Below are 18,901 nucleotides of genomic sequence, written 5' to 3'. Positions count from 1 at the left end.
TTTTTTTAAATCATTTTTAAGATGGTTGTAAAATTTGGAAAATGGTTAGATGGACAAACATTCAGTTAGTCTTGGATGATACTGCAATTGTCATAGTGATGATTTCAAATAAGTAGATAGCAATAGCTCTATTAGACTGAAAGTTCATCCACAAAGTTTTCAATGATTTTTAGCATTTTCAGTACTGTATTGGTGTACTAAATGTAGCTCGTTTTGCTGCTCTCCGATTCTAAGAACTGGATGCACATAGATGCCATATCTTCAATTGATTCCCATAGAGAAGCCAGGTTTCCAGCACAGTAAGGCATGATATTATGTATACCATGGAAGAAGACAGAAACCTTTAAAATATATAGAAGGTCACTGTGATTTAATCCATGCTATAACCAGCACTCACATTGCACTAAATATGGACGATTCTAAACTTCATATGGTTACTTAGCTTCTTTCTAAACATGACAGGCATATTAGTTTTAATCATTTCCTAAGGGCTCCATTTTTAGAATGCTAGTGTTCATTGGAAGGCCAAATTTAAGTTTATGCTTGGATATGAAAGTTCACTGATAATCAGATGGTTCAACCCAGCTAATCTCAAAAAGATTTTGTAATGAGATAATTACAATATGAAAAATTATATGGAAAGGAAATTTAAATATTTCTGCACTCAAAAAGCAACTTATTCACACAGATGCTACTTTGAGAAGTTTAATAGCTTCCCTTTAAAAAAATTTCAAGTTATATCATCCCCTTTCTTTTGTACTGTAACTTGTAAACTAATATATAAATATTTCATTTATGTAACAGTTCTAAAAGTGATAAAAAGGAAAAATGTGTCATTTTGAATGTACTTCTTTATAAAATCATGGAGATTATTTTAAAAAAAACATGATTGTGTATCAAATACTTCAAGAATCAAGTCTAATTCATAGTATATTTGGTGAATATTTCCAATATAATCACCAAGAATGCGTATGGAAATTTAAAACCCCCCACAAATGCTGGTGAGAAAGAGACAGGAATTGAAAGAGTCCATTCAGCATTTTCCTTTCTCCATTAGAACAATTTCTTTAGTTGAAAAGCAGAATCACAGCTCTGTGTGCTGTTGTCTTGAATTGAATTATTTTTATATCTCAATTGGGCGGGGGGGGGGAGAGAGAGAGAGAGAGAGAGAGAGAGAGAAACCAAAACCTACAAAAAGATTGTAACTTCAAACCACTTACCAAAGAGGAATCCTCATGGGTGTGGATGAGGAATCCTGCACACTGGATTTCATTCTGGTGGTAGTTCTGATTAGCAGGCAGAGCTTCATTTAAAGCAATTGACTTCACAGCTATTATGTAAGGATCTCTAAATTGAATAAGTAGTATTATGACCATTAAGAACAAAAATATGTTCATAACGTGGGGAACAGCTAGTTCAAGGCTGTAATTTTAATTATAAGGCAAGATAAATGTCTTTGCTTATGTAGCTGCACATTAAGTGGACAAATGTATGACAGTTGTAATGTGCATAGATTGGTGGCCAAGATTAAAGAAAGACCTTTCTACTATTACTTTCTTTTTCTCTCTCCATTTCTTCTACTGCTGCTCAGCACTGCATCTTGAAAAGTAGCCATGGTTGCCTCTATAATGCATTACTAAAGAAATGGCTAAATGAAGAATTAAGTATACAATTATAGCCAGAAGACTGGTTTGCTGGGATAGTTGCCCTGGGTTCACTTTTTTGGATTGCTAACAAAGAATTAAGGGAGACTGATAGCAATTTACACAAATATGAGCTGTCACTACTGTGACCACTGCCTGTGGATGGCCTTGGGTTAGGCTGAAACAGGAAATAAAGATTTGTCCCATGTTTGGGGCCTAGCAAGGTAATCTAAATACTTAAATATATATATCAACTCTAGGGGCTGGTGCTCATCTCTGTTTCAAAGCCGAAGAGCCAGCGCTTGTCTGAGGATGTCTCCGTGGTCATGTGGCCGGCATGACTAGACGCCAAAGGCGCACGGAGCGCTGTTACCTTCCCACTGTAGTGGTCCCTATTTTTCTACTTGCATTTTTACATGCTTTCGAACTGCTAGGTTGGCAGAAGCTGGGACAAGTAACAGGCGCTCACTCTGTTATGCGGCACTTGGGATTTGACCCGCCAAACTGCCGACCTTATCGACAAGCTCAACGTCCTAACCACTGAGCCACCGCGTCCCTAACACACACATACATACACACACGCATACATCAAAGATTTTCAAATTTGATACTTACTCTGTTTTAGAAGGTTCCCTCTGAGACACAAGAATTAAAAAATCTCTCTGTTTATTTCTGTTAGCTGATGCAGAGGATGTAATGTGGTATATTTTGTCCTCTTCAGTGACACACTCCACGACTCTACAATTTCTACAAGCATATAAGGCACATAGAAATGTTTGCATATCACTGAAAAGTCATTGACATTATGTAACCTTTAGATCTCAATTTGTGGAAATTAGTTCTATTACAGGTTACATTGTTGAAGCTACATTGCCTCAGGCTTTTTTTGTTGGAGGAATTAAAGAGAGTTTTTTTTTACAAATCCAGTCATTTATTTCAAATTAAAATATTGCTGTGATTTCACATATCATGCTCAGTCTTCTTTATTTGTATTCTCATTAAACTAGTGCACATTATTGAAGATTTGTCAAAATGCCATCTTTTTTAAAAATCAGACTATAAGAACTAATACTAAACAAAAGATACAAAATTATGCTTACAAGTGGTATTTAGTCCAATGCTTATGAAGTGAGAAGTTAGATAAAAGGAAGAATGCCAGTTTTGAAGGTATCTGTATTTGCATTTCAACCTTGATTGACAGAGCATTTTCCTCCTCCTCCAAAGTGTACATTTTTGTCTAGGGAAAAATGTATTTTTAATGCTGAATTATGCAATCACTCAAACTAAGGTTACAAATCATTTAGTTTTAAAAAGCAATTTCCAAATAAGTATGCACCATTCCCTAAAAAGGAGTACCGGTAAGTCAAGTATTATACAACAATAAAATATAATATTGTGACCAATAATTCAGTTTTTATAGATAAAATAGATTTAGGTCAGAATCTGATATATAGATTAAGGAATTGTGCCAAGAGAATAAATAAATAAGTAGAAGAATTGCATTCAGTGTAAAGTAGCTGTTTTACCTTGATTTAAAAAAAACGTTAACAATGGGACTAATACCATGTATAGATATGGAGATAAAAATATGAAAGTTTCTATTAGGAATAACCTGCTCCCTAGCAATTTGACCAACTTTTAAAATAGTCTGCTGAAGATTTGCTTTGTATTCCCACATGAATGGGAATACAAACCTATCACCAATAATTTCTTTTATATGGGGGAGAAACTAAGGAGTTGTCAAAAGAGGACTTTCAGGTTATATCACATATTAGCATATTAGAATGCAAGATTAAGATGGATTTTTTAAGATGTTCCTTTACATTTAGTTTTTAGTAATAGCACACTGGCTAGGGAATTCTGGAGTTGAAGTCCATAGATCTTAAGTTGTAATTGTTGAGAAACTGTCTAAGAGACTAGTCTCTGGAATCAGCAACAATTCTGTCTTATCTGAATTCAGCTTCACCTTGTTCTCCATCCATATTGCATCAGCATACATATAATTAGTGCAGGTTCGCATCCCACCAGGCTCAAGGTTGACTCAGCCTTCCATCCTTCCGAGGTAGGTAAAATGAGGACCCAGATTGTTGGGGGCAATTAAGCTGACTTTGTAATAATGCCGCTTGGGGGTGTGTGAAAGCCCTAATAAGGAGGCATATACATAGAATGAAGGCTACTGCTAAGCTTGTAAGCCGCCCTGAGTCTTTGGAGAAGGGCGGGATATAAATGGAATTTTGTTGTTGTTAGCTGCGAAGTCGTGTCCGACCCATCGCGACCCTATGGACAACATTCCTCCAGGCCTTCCTGTCCTCTACCATCTTCTGGAGTCCATTTAAGCTCACGCCTACTGCTTCAGTGACTCCATCCAGCCACCTCATTCTCTGTCGTCCCCTTCTTCTATTGCCCTCGATCTTCCCCAGCATTAGGCTCTTCTCCAGGGAGTCCTTCCTTCTCATTAGTCGTGTCCGACCCATCGCGACCCTATGGACAACATTCCTCCAGGCCTTCCTGTCCTCTACCATCTTCTGGAGTCCATTTAAGCTCACGCCTACTGCTTCAGTGACTCCATCCAGCCACCTCATTCTCTGTCGTCCCCTTCTTCTATTGCCCTCGATCTTCCCCAGCATTAGGCTCTTCTCCAGGGAGTCCTTCCTTCTCATTAGGTGGCCAAAGTACTTGAGTTTTAGCTTCAGGATCTGGCCTTCTAAAGAGCAGTCAGGATTGATCTCCTCTAGGACTGACCGGTTTGATCGCCTTGCAGTCCAAGGGACTCGCAGGAGTCTTCTCCAGCACCACAGTTCAAAGGCCTCAATTCTTTGGCGCTCAGCCTTTCTTATGGTCCAACTTTCACTACCATACATTGCAACTGGAAAGACCATAGCCTTGACTATACGCACTTTTGTTGACAGGGTGATGTCTCTGCTTTTTAGTGTGCTGTCTAGATTTGCCATGGCTTTCCTCCCCAGGAGCAAGCGTCTTTTAATTTCTTGGCTACAGTCCCCATCTGCAGTGATCTTGGAGCCCAGGAAAATAAAATCTGTCACTACCTCCATTTCTTCCCCATCTATTTGCCAGGAATTGAGAGGGCCAGATGCCATGATCTTGGTTTTCTTAATGTTAAGTTTCAACCCAAGTTTTGCACTCTCCTTCTTCACCTGCAACAAGAGGCTCTTTAGTTCTTCTTCACTTTCTGCCATTAGAGTGGTATCATCTGCGTATCTTAGGTTGTTGATATTTCTTCCGGCAATCTTAATTCCAACTTTTGATTCATCTAGCCCTGCCTTTCTCATGATGTGCTCTGCATATAAGTTAAATAGGCAGGGCGACAGTATACAGCCTTGCCGGACTCCTTTCCCAATTTTGAACCAATCAGTGGTTCCGTGTCCAGTTCTCACTGTTGCTTCTTGACCCGCATATAGGTTTCTCAAGAGACAAATAAGATGGTCTGGTACTCCCATCTCTTTAAGAACTTGCCACAGTTTGTTATGATCCACACAATCAAAGGCTTTAGCATAGTCAATGAAGCAGAAGTAGATGTTTTTCTGGAACTCCCTAGCTTTCTCCATGATCCAGCATATGTTGGCAATTTGATCTCTAGTTCCTCTGCCTCTTCGAAATCCTGCCTGCACTTCTGGTAGTTCTCGATCCACATACTGCTGAAGTCTAGCTTGTAGGATTTTAAGCATGACTTTACTAGCATGAGAAATGAGTGCAATGGTGCGATAGTTTGAACATTCTTTGGCACTGCCTTTCTTAGGAATTGGAATGTAAACTGATCTTTTCCAATCCTGTGGCCACTGTTGAGTTTTCCAAATTTGCTGGCAAATTGAGTGTAGCACTTTTACTGCATTGTCTTTTAAGATTTTGAATAGCTCAGCTGGAATACTGTCACCTCCACTAGCTTTGTTGTTGCTCAGCTTTTCTAAGGCCCACTTCACTTCACATTCTAGGATGTCTGGCTCGAGGTCAGTGACCACCTCATTGTGATTATCAGGGACGTTAAGCTCATTCTTGTATAGTTCTTCTGTGTAATTTTGCCACCTCTTCTTAATCTCTTCTGCCTCTGTTAGGTCCCTGCCATTTTGGTCCTTTATCATGCCCATTTTTGCATTAAACGTTCCCTTCATTTCTCCAATTTTCTTGAAAAGATCTCTGGTCCTCCCTATTCTATTGTTTTCTTCTATTTCTTTGCACTGTTCATTTAAGAAGGCATTCTTATCTCTTCTAGCTATTCTCTGGAATTCTGCATTCAATTGGGTGTATCTTTCTTTTTCTCCCTTGCCTTTCGCTTCCCTCCTTTCCTCAGCTATTTGCAAAGCTTCCTCAGACAGCCATTTTGCTTTCTTGCATTTCTTTTTCTTTGGGATGGTTTTGGTTGCTACCTGTTGTACAATGTCACAAACCTCTGTCCATAGTTCTTCAGGCACTCTGTCTATCAGATCTAATTCCTTAAATCTATTTGTCACCTCTACTGTATATTCAACAGGGATATGGTTTAATTCATACCTGACTGGCCTAGTGCTTTTCCCTACTTTCTTCAGTTTAAACCTAAACTTTGCAAGGAGAAGCTCATGGTCTGAGCCACAGTCAGCTCCTGGTCTTGTTTTTACTGGCTGTATAGAGCTTCTCCATCTTTGGCTGCAGAGCATATAGTCAATCTGATTTCTGTGTTGACCATCTGGTGATGTCCATGTGTAGAGCCGTCTCTTGGGTTGTTGGAAAAGAGTGTTTGCTATGACCATCGTATTCTCTTGACAGAATTCTATCAGCCTGTGCCCTGCTTCATTTTGCACTCCAAGGCCAAACTTGCCTGTTATTCCAGTTATCTTTTGGCTTCCTACTTTAGCATTCCAATCCCCCATGATGATAAGAACATCATTTTTTGGTGTTAGTTCTATAAGGTGCTGTAGTGCTTCATAGAACTGGTCAATTTCATCCTCTTCAGCACTGGTGGTTGGGGCATAGACTTGGACTACTGTGATATTGAATGGTTTGCCTTGGATTCGAACTGAGATCATTCTGTCATTTTGAGGATTGTATCCCAGTATTGCTTTTCCTACTCTTTTATTGACTATGAAGGCTACTCCATTTCTTCTGAAGGATTCTTGCCCACAGTAGTATACCTCATGGTCATCTGAATTAAATTCACCCATTCCTGTCCATTTTAGTTCGCTGATACCTAAGATGTCAATGTTCAGTCTTGTCATCTCTTGTTTGACCACGTCCAGTTTTCCTTGATTCATGGATCTTACATTCCAGGTTCCTATGGAGAAAAAATCTTTACAGCATCAGACTTTCCTTTCACCACCAGACACATCCACAGCTGAGCGTCCTTTCGGCTTTGGCCCAGTCGCTTCATTCTTTCTGGCGCTACTAGTACTAGCCCTCTGCTCTTCCCCAGTAGCATATTGGACGCCTTCCGACCTGAGGGGCTCATCTTCCAGCGTCATATCGTTTTGCCTTTTGGTACTGTCCATAGGGTTTTCATGGCAAAGATACTGGAGTGGGTTGCCATTTCCTTCTCCAGTGGATCACGTTTTGTCAGAACTCTCTGCTATGACCTGTCCGTCTTGGGTGGCCCTGCACGGCATAGCTCATAGCTTCATTGAATTACGCAAGCCCCTTCGCCACGACAAGGCAGTAATCCATGAAGGGGATAAATGGAATTAAAAAATAATAATAATGATCTTTTCCAACAACTTTAAATGGGCATTAAATCACAGGAGAGATAAGACAGAACCTTCCTCCCTCCTGTGAAAATTCCTAGGGTGCTATGCAGATGTCTCACAGTAGCACCTAAAAAACGTAAGAGCAGGCAATACTTTTCCCCTGCAATTCTGAGCTCATTCAAGTGTTTCAAAAGGATTATAGCATGAAAAGCCATGGAGAGATTCATGAACACATAACGGGGCCATAACGCTTCCATTAGAGCAGCCAAAACTATCTCTGTGCCAAGGCTGGGTTTAGATCCAGACATAAAATTCAGCATCCTTTACGAATTCCTGACATTGCAGTCCCTTTGTCACAAACTTGTCAAAATGCAGAATACTGAACTTTAGTTTACAATTGTTTGTCTTTTAATGTGGTGGTAAACTTCAAGTACTTAAAGAAGAATGAATAATCTCAGGGATCATTAGTAGAATAAAGTTTTATAAGCCAAGGCAGGGTATGATCCAATAGACAAGTAATAACTCATTTTATTACTTTAATAGGTATCACAGAAATATTGAAAATTTATCTTTAATATGTAATTTACAGATTCAAAAAACTCATTTAATGGGCAAATTTTTTCTCCTTAAATTAAGCATAGCTTATGTTATCTACTTATTCTTCTATGTTTAGTAATCACAGTGAACTTCTAGAAGACCCTTGTTTAATTTTATTCATATATATGAATCTCTGCAGTGAATACACTAGAACTATCTTCCTCAATTTGAACCCTTACACATGAAATATGTTGGGATTTCAATATGCACTAGCCAAGAATGATAGTATTTGTAACCTTAAAACATATCAAGGGCATTAAATTGGGGAAAATTATTCTGAAAATTCTGATCAACTTTCTGCCACTGTTTCCTGCAGATTTGGGGTCTTTAAGTTTACTTGCTACTAACATGAAAGGGAATTAATTATATTTATTTTAGCAATTTTTTTCTTACAAAATGTTTTACTAAGATAATGAAATATTTTATTTCCTATGCTTAGCAAATAAAACATTTTCCCCGAACTATATAAATAAGACTAATAAGAATCATAGTACAATATATCAATGATTATATTTTTCTCAATTACAGGTAGTCCTTGAGTTACGAGTGTAATGGAGCCTGCCCATTCCACTTGTAACTCAAAAACTCGTAGAATCTTGTTCGAGATCATTCCCTTGCTCATTAAGCGAACGGGAGGTATCTTAGGATGGGGAAGGCCACGGAGGGCCTAGTGCTGGAACAGCCCCCAAGGCCTCCCCGACCCACTAAGATACTACATGCTTCCCCCTCCCTGCTGTGCTGGACTCATCTGGAAAAGATCCGTCTTCTCTCTGCTGTGGTTCCTGCTGCCTGCCTGAATTTGAGGCCGGGGAATACTTCTGCGACCCCCCCTCCCCGCTGCCTGATCTGGGCTCCGGAGGCCTTTTCCAGGCCCAACTGGGCCGCAAGGGGGCTGCAGAAGCATTCTACGGCCTCAAATACGAGTGGCAGTGGCCTGGAAAAGGCCTCCAGAGCCTGCATCAGGCTGCGTAGGGTGCATGGAAGCAATTTCAGGCGGCAGCAGCCTGGAAAAGGCCTCCGGAGCCCAAATCGGGCCGCAGGGGGCAGAAGCCTCCCCTGGCCTTAGATCTGGCCTGCAGCGACCTGGAAAAGGCCTCCAGAGCCTGGAACAGGCTGCGTAAGGTGCATGGAAGCATTCCCCAACCTCAATTTCAGGCAGCAGCAGCCTGGAAAAGGCTTCCGGAGCCCAGATCTCGCCGCGGGGCCCCCCGGAAGCCTCCCCTGGCCTTAGATCTGGCCTGCAATGGCCTGGAAAAGGCCTCCAGAGCCCCAGTCCAGCCTCTGGAGGCACGTGAAAGCATCCCACAGCTTCGGTTCCATTCTCTGTTGCAGAGAACAGAGGCCTAAAGTACCATGAGATCATGCGAGATCAGTAGCGTAAGATCTTGCCCCACTGATCTCGCGTGATCTTGCGTTACCTTAGGCCTCCATTCTCTGTGAATGCACCGAAGGCCTAGAACAGCCAAGAAAGCGAAGAATCTCAATCTTCACAGGGTGAGTTTTGAAGGCCTGGTGCTTAGGGAGACCCAGGTGGGGGTGGGGAGGGAGGGAATAACCAAGGTGAATGTTGCTGAGCCACTGTAGTTGCTTGTAAGGGCAAATGACTACCGTGGTGCTGCAATATTGGTAACTTTGGGACTTGCTCATAAGCACTAGGGGCATCATCATGTAACTTTGAACAAGCGTTAGGTGAACACTCGTCACTCCGGTATTACCTGCATCTTTCACCTTTTTAGGTTAATTCTACAAAAGTAAAAGTCTACAGCAAACCCTAAACAGTTATATCTTATGGACTGCAAAGAAATTAGTTTGTGTTAGTTCTAGCTCAACTCCATTGTCTTAATGTAAAGATAAACAAATTCATGCCTGTAGAAAGTATTTTCTATAGTGGCTGAAGTAATGTGATGGTTCTTAATCACATCATTTTTCAGCCTTTATTATTCCTAACCCGTAGGTACTGAAAAGGCATGTTTTGAACATTGAATAGTTTAGTAATGATCATATTTTGCTTTACAATATATTCTTGGTAAGTGAATCCAATGGGAAAGAGTACAGTTCTGTTATTTGATGAATATTTCTGCAGTTCTCTATAGTGTAAGAGATTGATCAGAAGCAGGAAGGTAATGGATCTTTTGTGATTGAAAGGGACTTTTGTTGTCATCACGAAGAAAAATAGGAGAAACCATGAACAGATGACCAAGGGAGGGAAAAGAGTGCTTCTGTAATGCATGTAATCTCCTTTATGTTAATTCTCATGTCTTCAGTTACTTTTACTCCCAGTAAAAGAATTCTTTTTTTTTTAAAAAAAGAAACAATTAAAACTCTGGCCTTTACATGCACACAATTCTTAAGACTATTGTAAGAAAATACATGGGTAGTACCTACACGATTTAGAGTCATACATATCTCCCATCCAGGCTTTACTGCCAAGAATGTCAATGCTGTAACATTGCTTTTGATTATGAGTGACTGAAATTTAAAACAGACAATAATTAATTGTAGCCAGGTAGAAAATACAGATTTTTTTCTCTCTACAGTGTTGAGAAAGATAGTGATCCAGCTTGCGATCTTTTAAATGATAAAGACAATACAAATTAAAAGTAAACCTCTTATCTGTTTCTCTGATAAATTAAATAAACATGCTAACAGGACATTCTTTAAGTTGCAGTCTTGTTGATATGTGACAGTGCCAGGTTGAAGAAGCCTGCAGTAAGTGATGGACTAAATCTGAGCCCTAAGAAGATGCTCAGAATTAAATTTGACTGCATTCAATACAATAGAGCTAATTTTAAAAAAGTATAGAATTGCCACCATAATTTGCACAATTTGCACATTAGGAACACATATAACAAAATCCTGATACAGACTTCTCTGCATCACATGCCTCTGATGGAAGATTTTAATTTCCATTACTTAGTCACAAAATCAGTGCTATAAAACATACTTACTGTCTTCTCTGCTTTCAGCATTATATTAAAACTTGTTAATTTTAAAACAATTCTGATAATAAGTAAACCCAGTTTGGTAGGACATAAGAATATTCCAAAAACACAGTACTAAGCCCTAGATTTTTGATGTTTTGCAAAAAATATATTAAATCAGGGTTGGCCAGCTTAGGGCTTCTAAACACAGCTTCATTTTTCATGCTTCCAAAAAAATACGCCACCTACTTTCCCCCCCCCCAAAAAAAGGATTTCCATGCCAAAAAAAGCGGTGTGTGGGAAGAAAGGCATAAACTTTCAGCCTTGGAACTTCCTGTAACATCACTTCCACATCCCTGGCAATTGAGGCCAAAAATTTAAAAAGGAGTCCTAACTTTAAAATGATTGCTCATCCTGCCCTAAATGAACCAATTTATTTGGTGGATATCATTGTGAAAATAATATAAATAGTACCTTGCTGCTAATGTCCCAGAAATCAGGTGTGAAATTGGTTTCTTTCTTTAAAAGAGCATATCTCCTGAAGGTAATACAGAAATGGAAAGCCAAAAGTAAATTAAGGAAATACATGGATTTCAAAGAGCATCCTATACTTCCAAATAGATTTAAACTACCCTAACCAAATATTTTTAAATTACTGTTTATAAATGTTAATTTTTGTTTACATTTACAAATGTGACAAACAATCACTGTAATAACAATCAATGAAAAATACAGAACTGTAATTGCTAAAACCTATCTTGTGCTGATTAAATCCAGCATGCAAGGTGAGGATAAAGCTCTCAGAAATGAATGTGTAAATCTGAATGTTCATTAGATAGTAAGAAATTATTACCACCATCTATGTCTATCCTGATTTTTGCAGCTGAAATTTAACAGTACTAGATAAAAAAAATGGCAATCTTAATTAAGCATTAAAATATGTCTATTGCTGATTTTTAAGAACACATAGTAATAAAGAAGACTATCTGGCAAAACTGGAAGCATTACAAAACCACAATACATATTTTGTCCCCTTTCACTTATAACCCCATACACGGGAATATGTTCCTGAATCTGTTCTGCTCCAACATTCCAAAATATTTTCCATACAGCCTATCAGGAATATGCTTCAAACTGAATATTTGTTTGATATTACATGAATTAAGTAGTCATTTCTGGAAGAACTGAGAAATAACAGTGATTCCATTATAAATAAGTTATTAAACATGTAATCTTTTACCTGAATAATCGAATTTTCTTACGTGCAATAGCTCCATGGTACCTTCTTAAGCCATCCTCCAAATGAACAAAGCAGGAAAACAAGAAATTAGCTATAATATGTGAACTTTTCTTAAAAAAATAATATTAGTTAAATGTCATTGTTCTTAACTTTCATGTTCTTAACTTTGTTCTTAACTTTTCACAATTTGTCATGTAACAAATTGTGTGTGACATAAACATTACAATAAAACAAAGCAGGGGATGAAAACAACCATTTGAATAAAATGTATAAGTAAACTATGAAGCACTCTGGAAAGCTTAAGACCACACTATAATTAATAAAACAAAATTAATTAGCTCTTTTTCACTGACCTAAATGATTATTCAAGTAAAAATTAATCTAAACAACTTTAGAATCAATGCCTCACAAAGAATTCAAATCAAGAAAACCTTTCATTTTGTTATTTACAATATATCTTAATTTCCTCTGCTAGTCTATTATTGTTGCAATTATAAAATTCCAAAAAGCAATAATCTTGCTTTATCTAGTCATTATCTATAGTCTTCCTTTCCAGCTGAAAAAGAACTCACCTTGGTCATGGAACTTATTCGGGGAATAAGAACATTTCCTTGTTTATTTATAGCATTGAAAATAAGAAAGGCACTGTTAATATGCCGTGCTTGACCATTGGCCCATTCTTCACAATTATATGCTTCAACCCGAACTCCAACCTCAATACTGGAAAAAAAGTGTTTACTTAGTTTTAAAAAATGGGATGAAGTCTTCAGCAGTGATTTATTGGTCAGTAGAATGCAGCCATCCTGTAAGAACTAATTGAAATAGGTAGATAGCTTTAAGAGAGAATAGAAGAGAACATGCCATTATTTTTCAAATACAAAGAAAACAGAAGAAAGGACAAGTTATTAACAGGTTTCAGTTACAGTAGAATTGGTGTTAAATGTCTGTTCAGATAATTGTCTTAAGATGACTCTGTTACTGGAGAAGTGGTAGATTGTCTTTTGTGGGATATCTTCAGACAGAAACTCAACAGCCAAGTTTTAGAGACAGCCTCACTGGATTTCCTATTTCAAGGAAATGATTGGCTTAGATAACCTAACACATGAAGTTAGGTTCAAAACAAAGGTTAAAAGACTTGGTTTAATACAGGCCAAAATAACTTGTAAAGGGGAAAGGGCCACATTACTACTGAAAATTGTGGGCTACAAAACAATAGCTGAGGTGCCAAGTAGCTGTTTGGTGACTAGCAATGTGGCTGCAGTGATGCATCTGGCAGTCTTGCTGAAACCTGAAGATTTTAGAGGTGCTCAGCAACATCTTTTGGGGCTGCAAAATTGGCAGCAGTGGATCCTTTCTGGCAGTGGATCCAATTTGGAAGAAGTGGATTTGTTGAGTTTTCAAAAGGCACTGAAGGCACACAAAGAAGTAAATAAGTTCTACAATAAGATGCAAATTTCACTGAGTAAAATTGCACAGAATTTAAAATCTCTATTAGTATTAATTTTTTGAATATGCAGAAGTATATTTCATGTAAATACAGATTTGCATTATCTATCCATTATCTGTCTCTTTCCTTTTTCTGTGTTTCTTTTAAATACCAAAAACTTCCATGTAAATGTTTTGTTAACTTAAAAATATTATCAGAAAGAGACAGAAAAATATGGTATAATAAATAAAAATTCCTGCAAGTCTTTCTATACATTTCCTTCCCAAAAACACTGAATCATTTTCAATTATGTCAGTTAAAATAATCCAAAAAGATTTAAATCTACAACTGTACTTGATAAAATCTATTTCCTCTGGAGACTATTTCATATTTTATAATACGTGAATACAGTATGTTTGGTTCCATGATTATAGTGACAAAGCTTAAATAATTTACGTACATCTTTAATCCTTTCTATATTTAGAAGCAGAATTAATTTTGCAAACTATGCACATTTACTTAACAAGAATTATTTTTTTAGTGCAGAATACATTTAAACTATCTGATTTATACACAACTTTACCAGTAGATGTTTATTAAGATGAAAAACAGATTACAGTATTTAATCAGTGTCATTGTATAATATTATATTCTAATTTGTGATATTAGGTGCCTAGATAAATGATTTTCTTTGCTATCTAAAGCACCACATAGTATATCAAATATAAAAAGTAGGGCCTGGTAACAAATATATTCTGCAAATATCTTCTCTTATCATAATTAGATTTGGTGATGTGCTGGATTCTGCTGATACGCTAATAAAATTCAGAACAGAAACTGGACTTATTAATAGGCTGTAGCACTATGCAAAGTATCATAGAATCATAAAACTGTATAATTGGATTGGATTTTAGGGAAATCTAGTCCAATGTTTCTCAACCTCAGCAACTTTAAGATATGTGTGGATTTCAACTCCCAGAATACTGCATCCAGTTTTGGTCACCACAATGTAAAAAAGATGTTGAGAATCTAGAATGAGTACAGAGAAGAGCAACAAAGATGATTAGGGGACTGGCTAAAACATATAAGTAACGGCTGCTGGAATTGGGTATGTCTAATTTAATGAAGAGAAGTTCTAGGTGTTACACGATAGCAGTGTTCCAATGTCTCAGGGGTTGCCACAAAGAAGAGGGAGTCAAGCTATTCTCTAAAGCACCTGAAGGCAGGACAAGAACCAATGGATGAAAACTAACCAAAGAGAGAAGCAATTTAGAATTAAGGAGAAATTTCCTGACAGTTAGAACAATTAATCAGTGGAACAACCTGCTTCCAGAAGCTGTGAATGCTCCAACTCAGGAAGTTTTTAAGAAGAGACTGGACATCCCTTTTTCTGAAATGGTATAGGGTTTTCCTGCCTGAGCAGGGTGGTTGTACTAGAACTAGATGACGTCCAAAGTCCCTTCCAATTTTATTATTATTATTAATTCCCCAGTAATAATTCTGGGCCATCTCCCAGAATTCCCCAGCAATCTTTCTGGGGCATTTTATGTTCCTTATGGATTGTCCTGAATTACCTACAGTATAAGAAAGACAGCCATACAAGTCCAATGAATAAATAAATGTCCACATAAGACAAAATTGCTGAGGTTGATCTACTCCAGTCCTTTCCAGTGCACAGGAAAACCAATTATTCTGTTGGAAAAATGCAAAATTACAATGCAAATAGGGATAGTCTTGCTTGAAACTTGAAGCTTTGACATTGAAGCATTCTGTACAAGACAGTATAAGATTTGTATGGATGGATACATAGATATCAAGATAGATAGATATCAAGATAGATAGAAATAGATTGATAAATGGTGAATATTCATAATATAAAGATACAGTATTTTACCTTTTCTGAAAAGTATTATTAACTATAGCATTGAAAACAAGGCGATCACCAACAGTTGAAGGTCCTCGGAATTTAAACATATCTACAGATTTCAGAGTTGGATGCAGATGACAAAGGCGGCTGAATCAAAGCAAACAAAATATGTCAATGCAACTTTTTAAGATTTCTACATAAATACGGCACAAAACTAGAGACTAGACAGTCACTTGTCTGAAATGGTATTGGTTCTCCTGCTTGATCAGGACTGGACTAGAAGGCCTCCAAGGTCCCTTACAGCTCTATTCTATTCTAAACTTAATTTCAAGTTTAAACTAGCTCTGAGAAAATAAAATATTCAATGGGAAGTTGTGAAGTTTAAGAATTGTGTTTTAATGTTCATATTTGGGAACAATCCTATATCATTTTTATAGATACAACATATTCTCTCTTAAATTTTAATGCAATCTCATAATTATTCAATATTGCTTGGCTAATAAATCCAAAGGGATTTTAATGAAGTTTATTTGGGGCTACTCCACATTTAACAAGATTTACTGAATCTTTTAGAAATGTTGTATATAAACAGTTGTAGCCTCCAGTGATTTACATAAAAATAATTTTTAAAAAATGGCCCAATGCCATAGAAGAGGTATTTAATGTCTACAAAGAGAAAGTCATATGAAAACAACGAAATGGGAACTTCCCATGCCAATGTAAGTAGCCCAGCTGGAAAAAGGACTGGGATTTTATTTTTCCAATGAATAATTAGCAGACTAGTAATGGCACATCACCAACTATGTTGCTCAGTTTTCTATTACTCAAGTTTCTTGAAAAGTTTGGTGAAATCAAAGGAAAATGTTGACCAATAAGGGAATTTGTCAGTAACAAATTCTTAAGCAGTGACTAACATCTATATCATTAATGATCACACAATCATCTTTTGTATTTTTACAAATAGTCACCAATCATTTCATTTATATGTGAAAATAAATCTTCCGTTTATATTTATTTTAATACATAAATGTTCTATAACATTTGGGCTAAGAACCTACTGTTTGTGTAAGTCTGAAATTTTTAACCTTTGTTTAGCAATGACATTGTTTTGGGCCATTATTTATCCTTAGTGGAACTCAATTACCTCTTTATGATGTACCAGAATTCTTAAATGTGCACAATTATCTATTTCTAATTAATATAACTAAGCATCATTATATTGCATTCAAATTACTTTGGATTTCATTAGGAATAATTTGCTCCTCCTATTTAAATGCTAAATATCTAATTTGCAACACTCACAGTTAAAGACACCAGCAGATTAATATCAGACTAGATGTGAAGGATATTTAGGTTTGTTGTTTATTTTATTCTTAACATTTTTATTGAAAGTTAAAATAATTTTATTAAAGTAAGCCTTCGTGCTTTTATATAGATGTTATTATAAATGATTACTTCCAGATCTAATGTTTGCTTGGTATTATGATGGTTAAAAACGAACAAAGGATAAAATTCCTCACCAATGGACTTTTATTTGTATAGTAGAAATATTCTTCACAGCTCCCTAAACTGACCAGTCCTCTAGGGTAGATTTTAATGCTGGGAAACAACAAGGCAGATGAGAAACTACTCTTTTTTATTGATGGTATTAGTTCCATCACTTGATAAACTGTGCTACATATCATCCATAAACTTTAGATAAACCATTCTGAGCTTAACTTCACTTTGTGTCTTGAGAACAGCCTTTTATTTTTAACAGCCTTTTTTTATTCCCCGGCAGCCATAGCAACTCTGCCACTTTCCAAAGATCAAATCTAATTGTCAGTTGTTTTACAAAAGCTTTGCAGCAAGGTCATTTATTTCTCAAGCAGAATAGACAGTTTTTGGTTACCATTTAGCAATATTTTTAATGCATTTGCATAAAATACAGAAGAATTTTAACCTTACAGGTAGCGCTCCTTATTTTTCTTGTTACAACTATTTAGTTTTTTACAGCCAAATATGACCCCTTTTTTGTCCAATCAGATTTATTCCAGATATTGGTGTATATGCTTAATATTGCTTTCTTGGGTCTCTGATGTCTAGAACTTTTGATAGGCTTACAATTTTAATAAAATGATTTATTTATCTGGTAACGAAGCAAAAGCAGTTATAATTGTGCATAAGTTCAGGTTACAAATCAGAGCTACATGAATAATGAATGGGAATGACACTTCCAACATCCTAACAATGAATCTGGCCCACTGGAGTGTGAAGGGAATTCTAATAGAAATTCATGTCTCTCACATACAAAGAGAGAGCTGCATGTACCCAGCAATTGGTGGCGGCGGGGGGAGGGGCGGATAATGGAATTCTCTGTGTGATGAGATGAACATTCAGTGAGACACTCTTTCCTCTTATTTTTGCATAGTAACTAAATGTGTCTGATAATATCTAATACAGAAGAATGTTCTATAAAAAGGCACCTTGCTGAAATAGTAGCCACTGCTTCCATCCAAGCCATAATTTGACCACCAAATGTGTTTCCTTGATGATTGGCATGAGGAGGCAGGACAAGTTCAATGCTCTGCACATGAGTGCAATCGGAGTAAACCACATCTTCCTCTTTACTGCAAACATAGTCTAGAACATATGATTCTGATGTTAGGAAAATTACCAAACACTCCAGGTACATTTACATTTCAACCAAAGTTACAATGTTTTATCCTAGTACAGCCTTTCAGAAATTCATAGACATTGATAATATTTATATTGCATTAGAAAAATCCTATCACTCCCAAATTCTTTTAGAGCACAGACATTTCTTATTTAATTTAATTTAATTTAATAATATTTCTATACCGCCCTTCTCCCTGAGGACTCAGGGCGGTTCACAGGGCGAAAGTAGAATACAAAATACAAACATTAAAAAGAAATTAAATAATTTCCCAAGTTTAAAACAATTACTATTCAATTATAAAACCCCAAAGATAAAATTAAGAATACAAAAAATAAAAAACCCCACCAATCCCCATCAGGCTAGGCCGGCTTGTACAAACAAAAATGTCTTGAGATCGCGACGAAAGGAGCGAAGATCGGGCGCCATCCGGAGCTCTACTGGTAACTGATTCCACAGCTCCGGAGCGCCCACAGAGAAGGATCTCCCCCTGGGGGCCACCAATCGACATTCTCTGATCGGTGGCACCCTGAGGAGGCCCTCTCTGTGGGAACGCACAGGGCGCAGGGAGCTTGATGCCGGCAGCAGATGTTCCCTGAGGTACTCCGGCCCCATGCCATGGAGAGCTTTGAACACCATTACTAGTACCTTGAATCTCACCCGGAAGGCAACTGGTAACCAATGCAGCTCACGGAGCAAAGGTGTAACGTGGGAGTATCGGGAGACTCCCAACACAACTCTCGCGGCTGCATTCTGTACCAGTTGGAGCTTCCGGGTGGTCCTCAAGGGCAGCCCCATGTAGAGAGCATTGCAGTAGTCCAGACGAGAGGCCACGAGCGCATGAGTGACCGTGCATAAATCATCCCGGCTTAGATAGGGCCG

At 37.5% G+C, this 18,901-nt stretch overlaps 1 protein-coding gene across 1 annotated transcript in view; it reads right to left on the bottom strand.

Annotated features, from left to right (window-relative positions):
- Positions 1–859: 859 nt before the first annotated feature.
- Positions 860–18,901, bottom strand: part of ACOT12 (acyl-CoA thioesterase 12) — a 37,857-nt gene continuing 19,815 nt past the window's right edge. The window contains exons 6-14 of the mRNA XM_083353512.1: positions 17,829–18,000; positions 15,391–15,510; positions 12,643–12,790; positions 12,071–12,126; positions 11,305–11,368; positions 10,295–10,378; positions 2,744–2,880; positions 2,259–2,390; positions 860–1,347 (exon numbers count right to left, since the gene is read on the bottom strand). Of these exons, the coding sequence (XP_083209638.1) occupies positions 1,131–1,347; positions 2,259–2,390; positions 2,744–2,880; positions 10,295–10,378; positions 11,305–11,368; positions 12,071–12,126; positions 12,643–12,790; positions 15,391–15,510; positions 17,829–18,000 (1,130 nt within the window). The 3' untranslated portion in view covers positions 860–1,130. The remainder of the gene's footprint in view (positions 1,348–2,258; positions 2,391–2,743; positions 2,881–10,294; positions 10,379–11,304; positions 11,369–12,070; positions 12,127–12,642; positions 12,791–15,390; positions 15,511–17,828; positions 18,001–18,901) is intronic.

Source organism: Vipera ursinii, assembly GCF_947247035.1.
Source record: "Vipera ursinii genome assembly, chromosome: 2".
Taxonomy (NCBI): domain Eukaryota; kingdom Metazoa; phylum Chordata; class Lepidosauria; order Squamata; family Viperidae; genus Vipera; species Vipera ursinii.
This window is presented reverse-complemented; position numbering and strand designations above follow the sequence as displayed.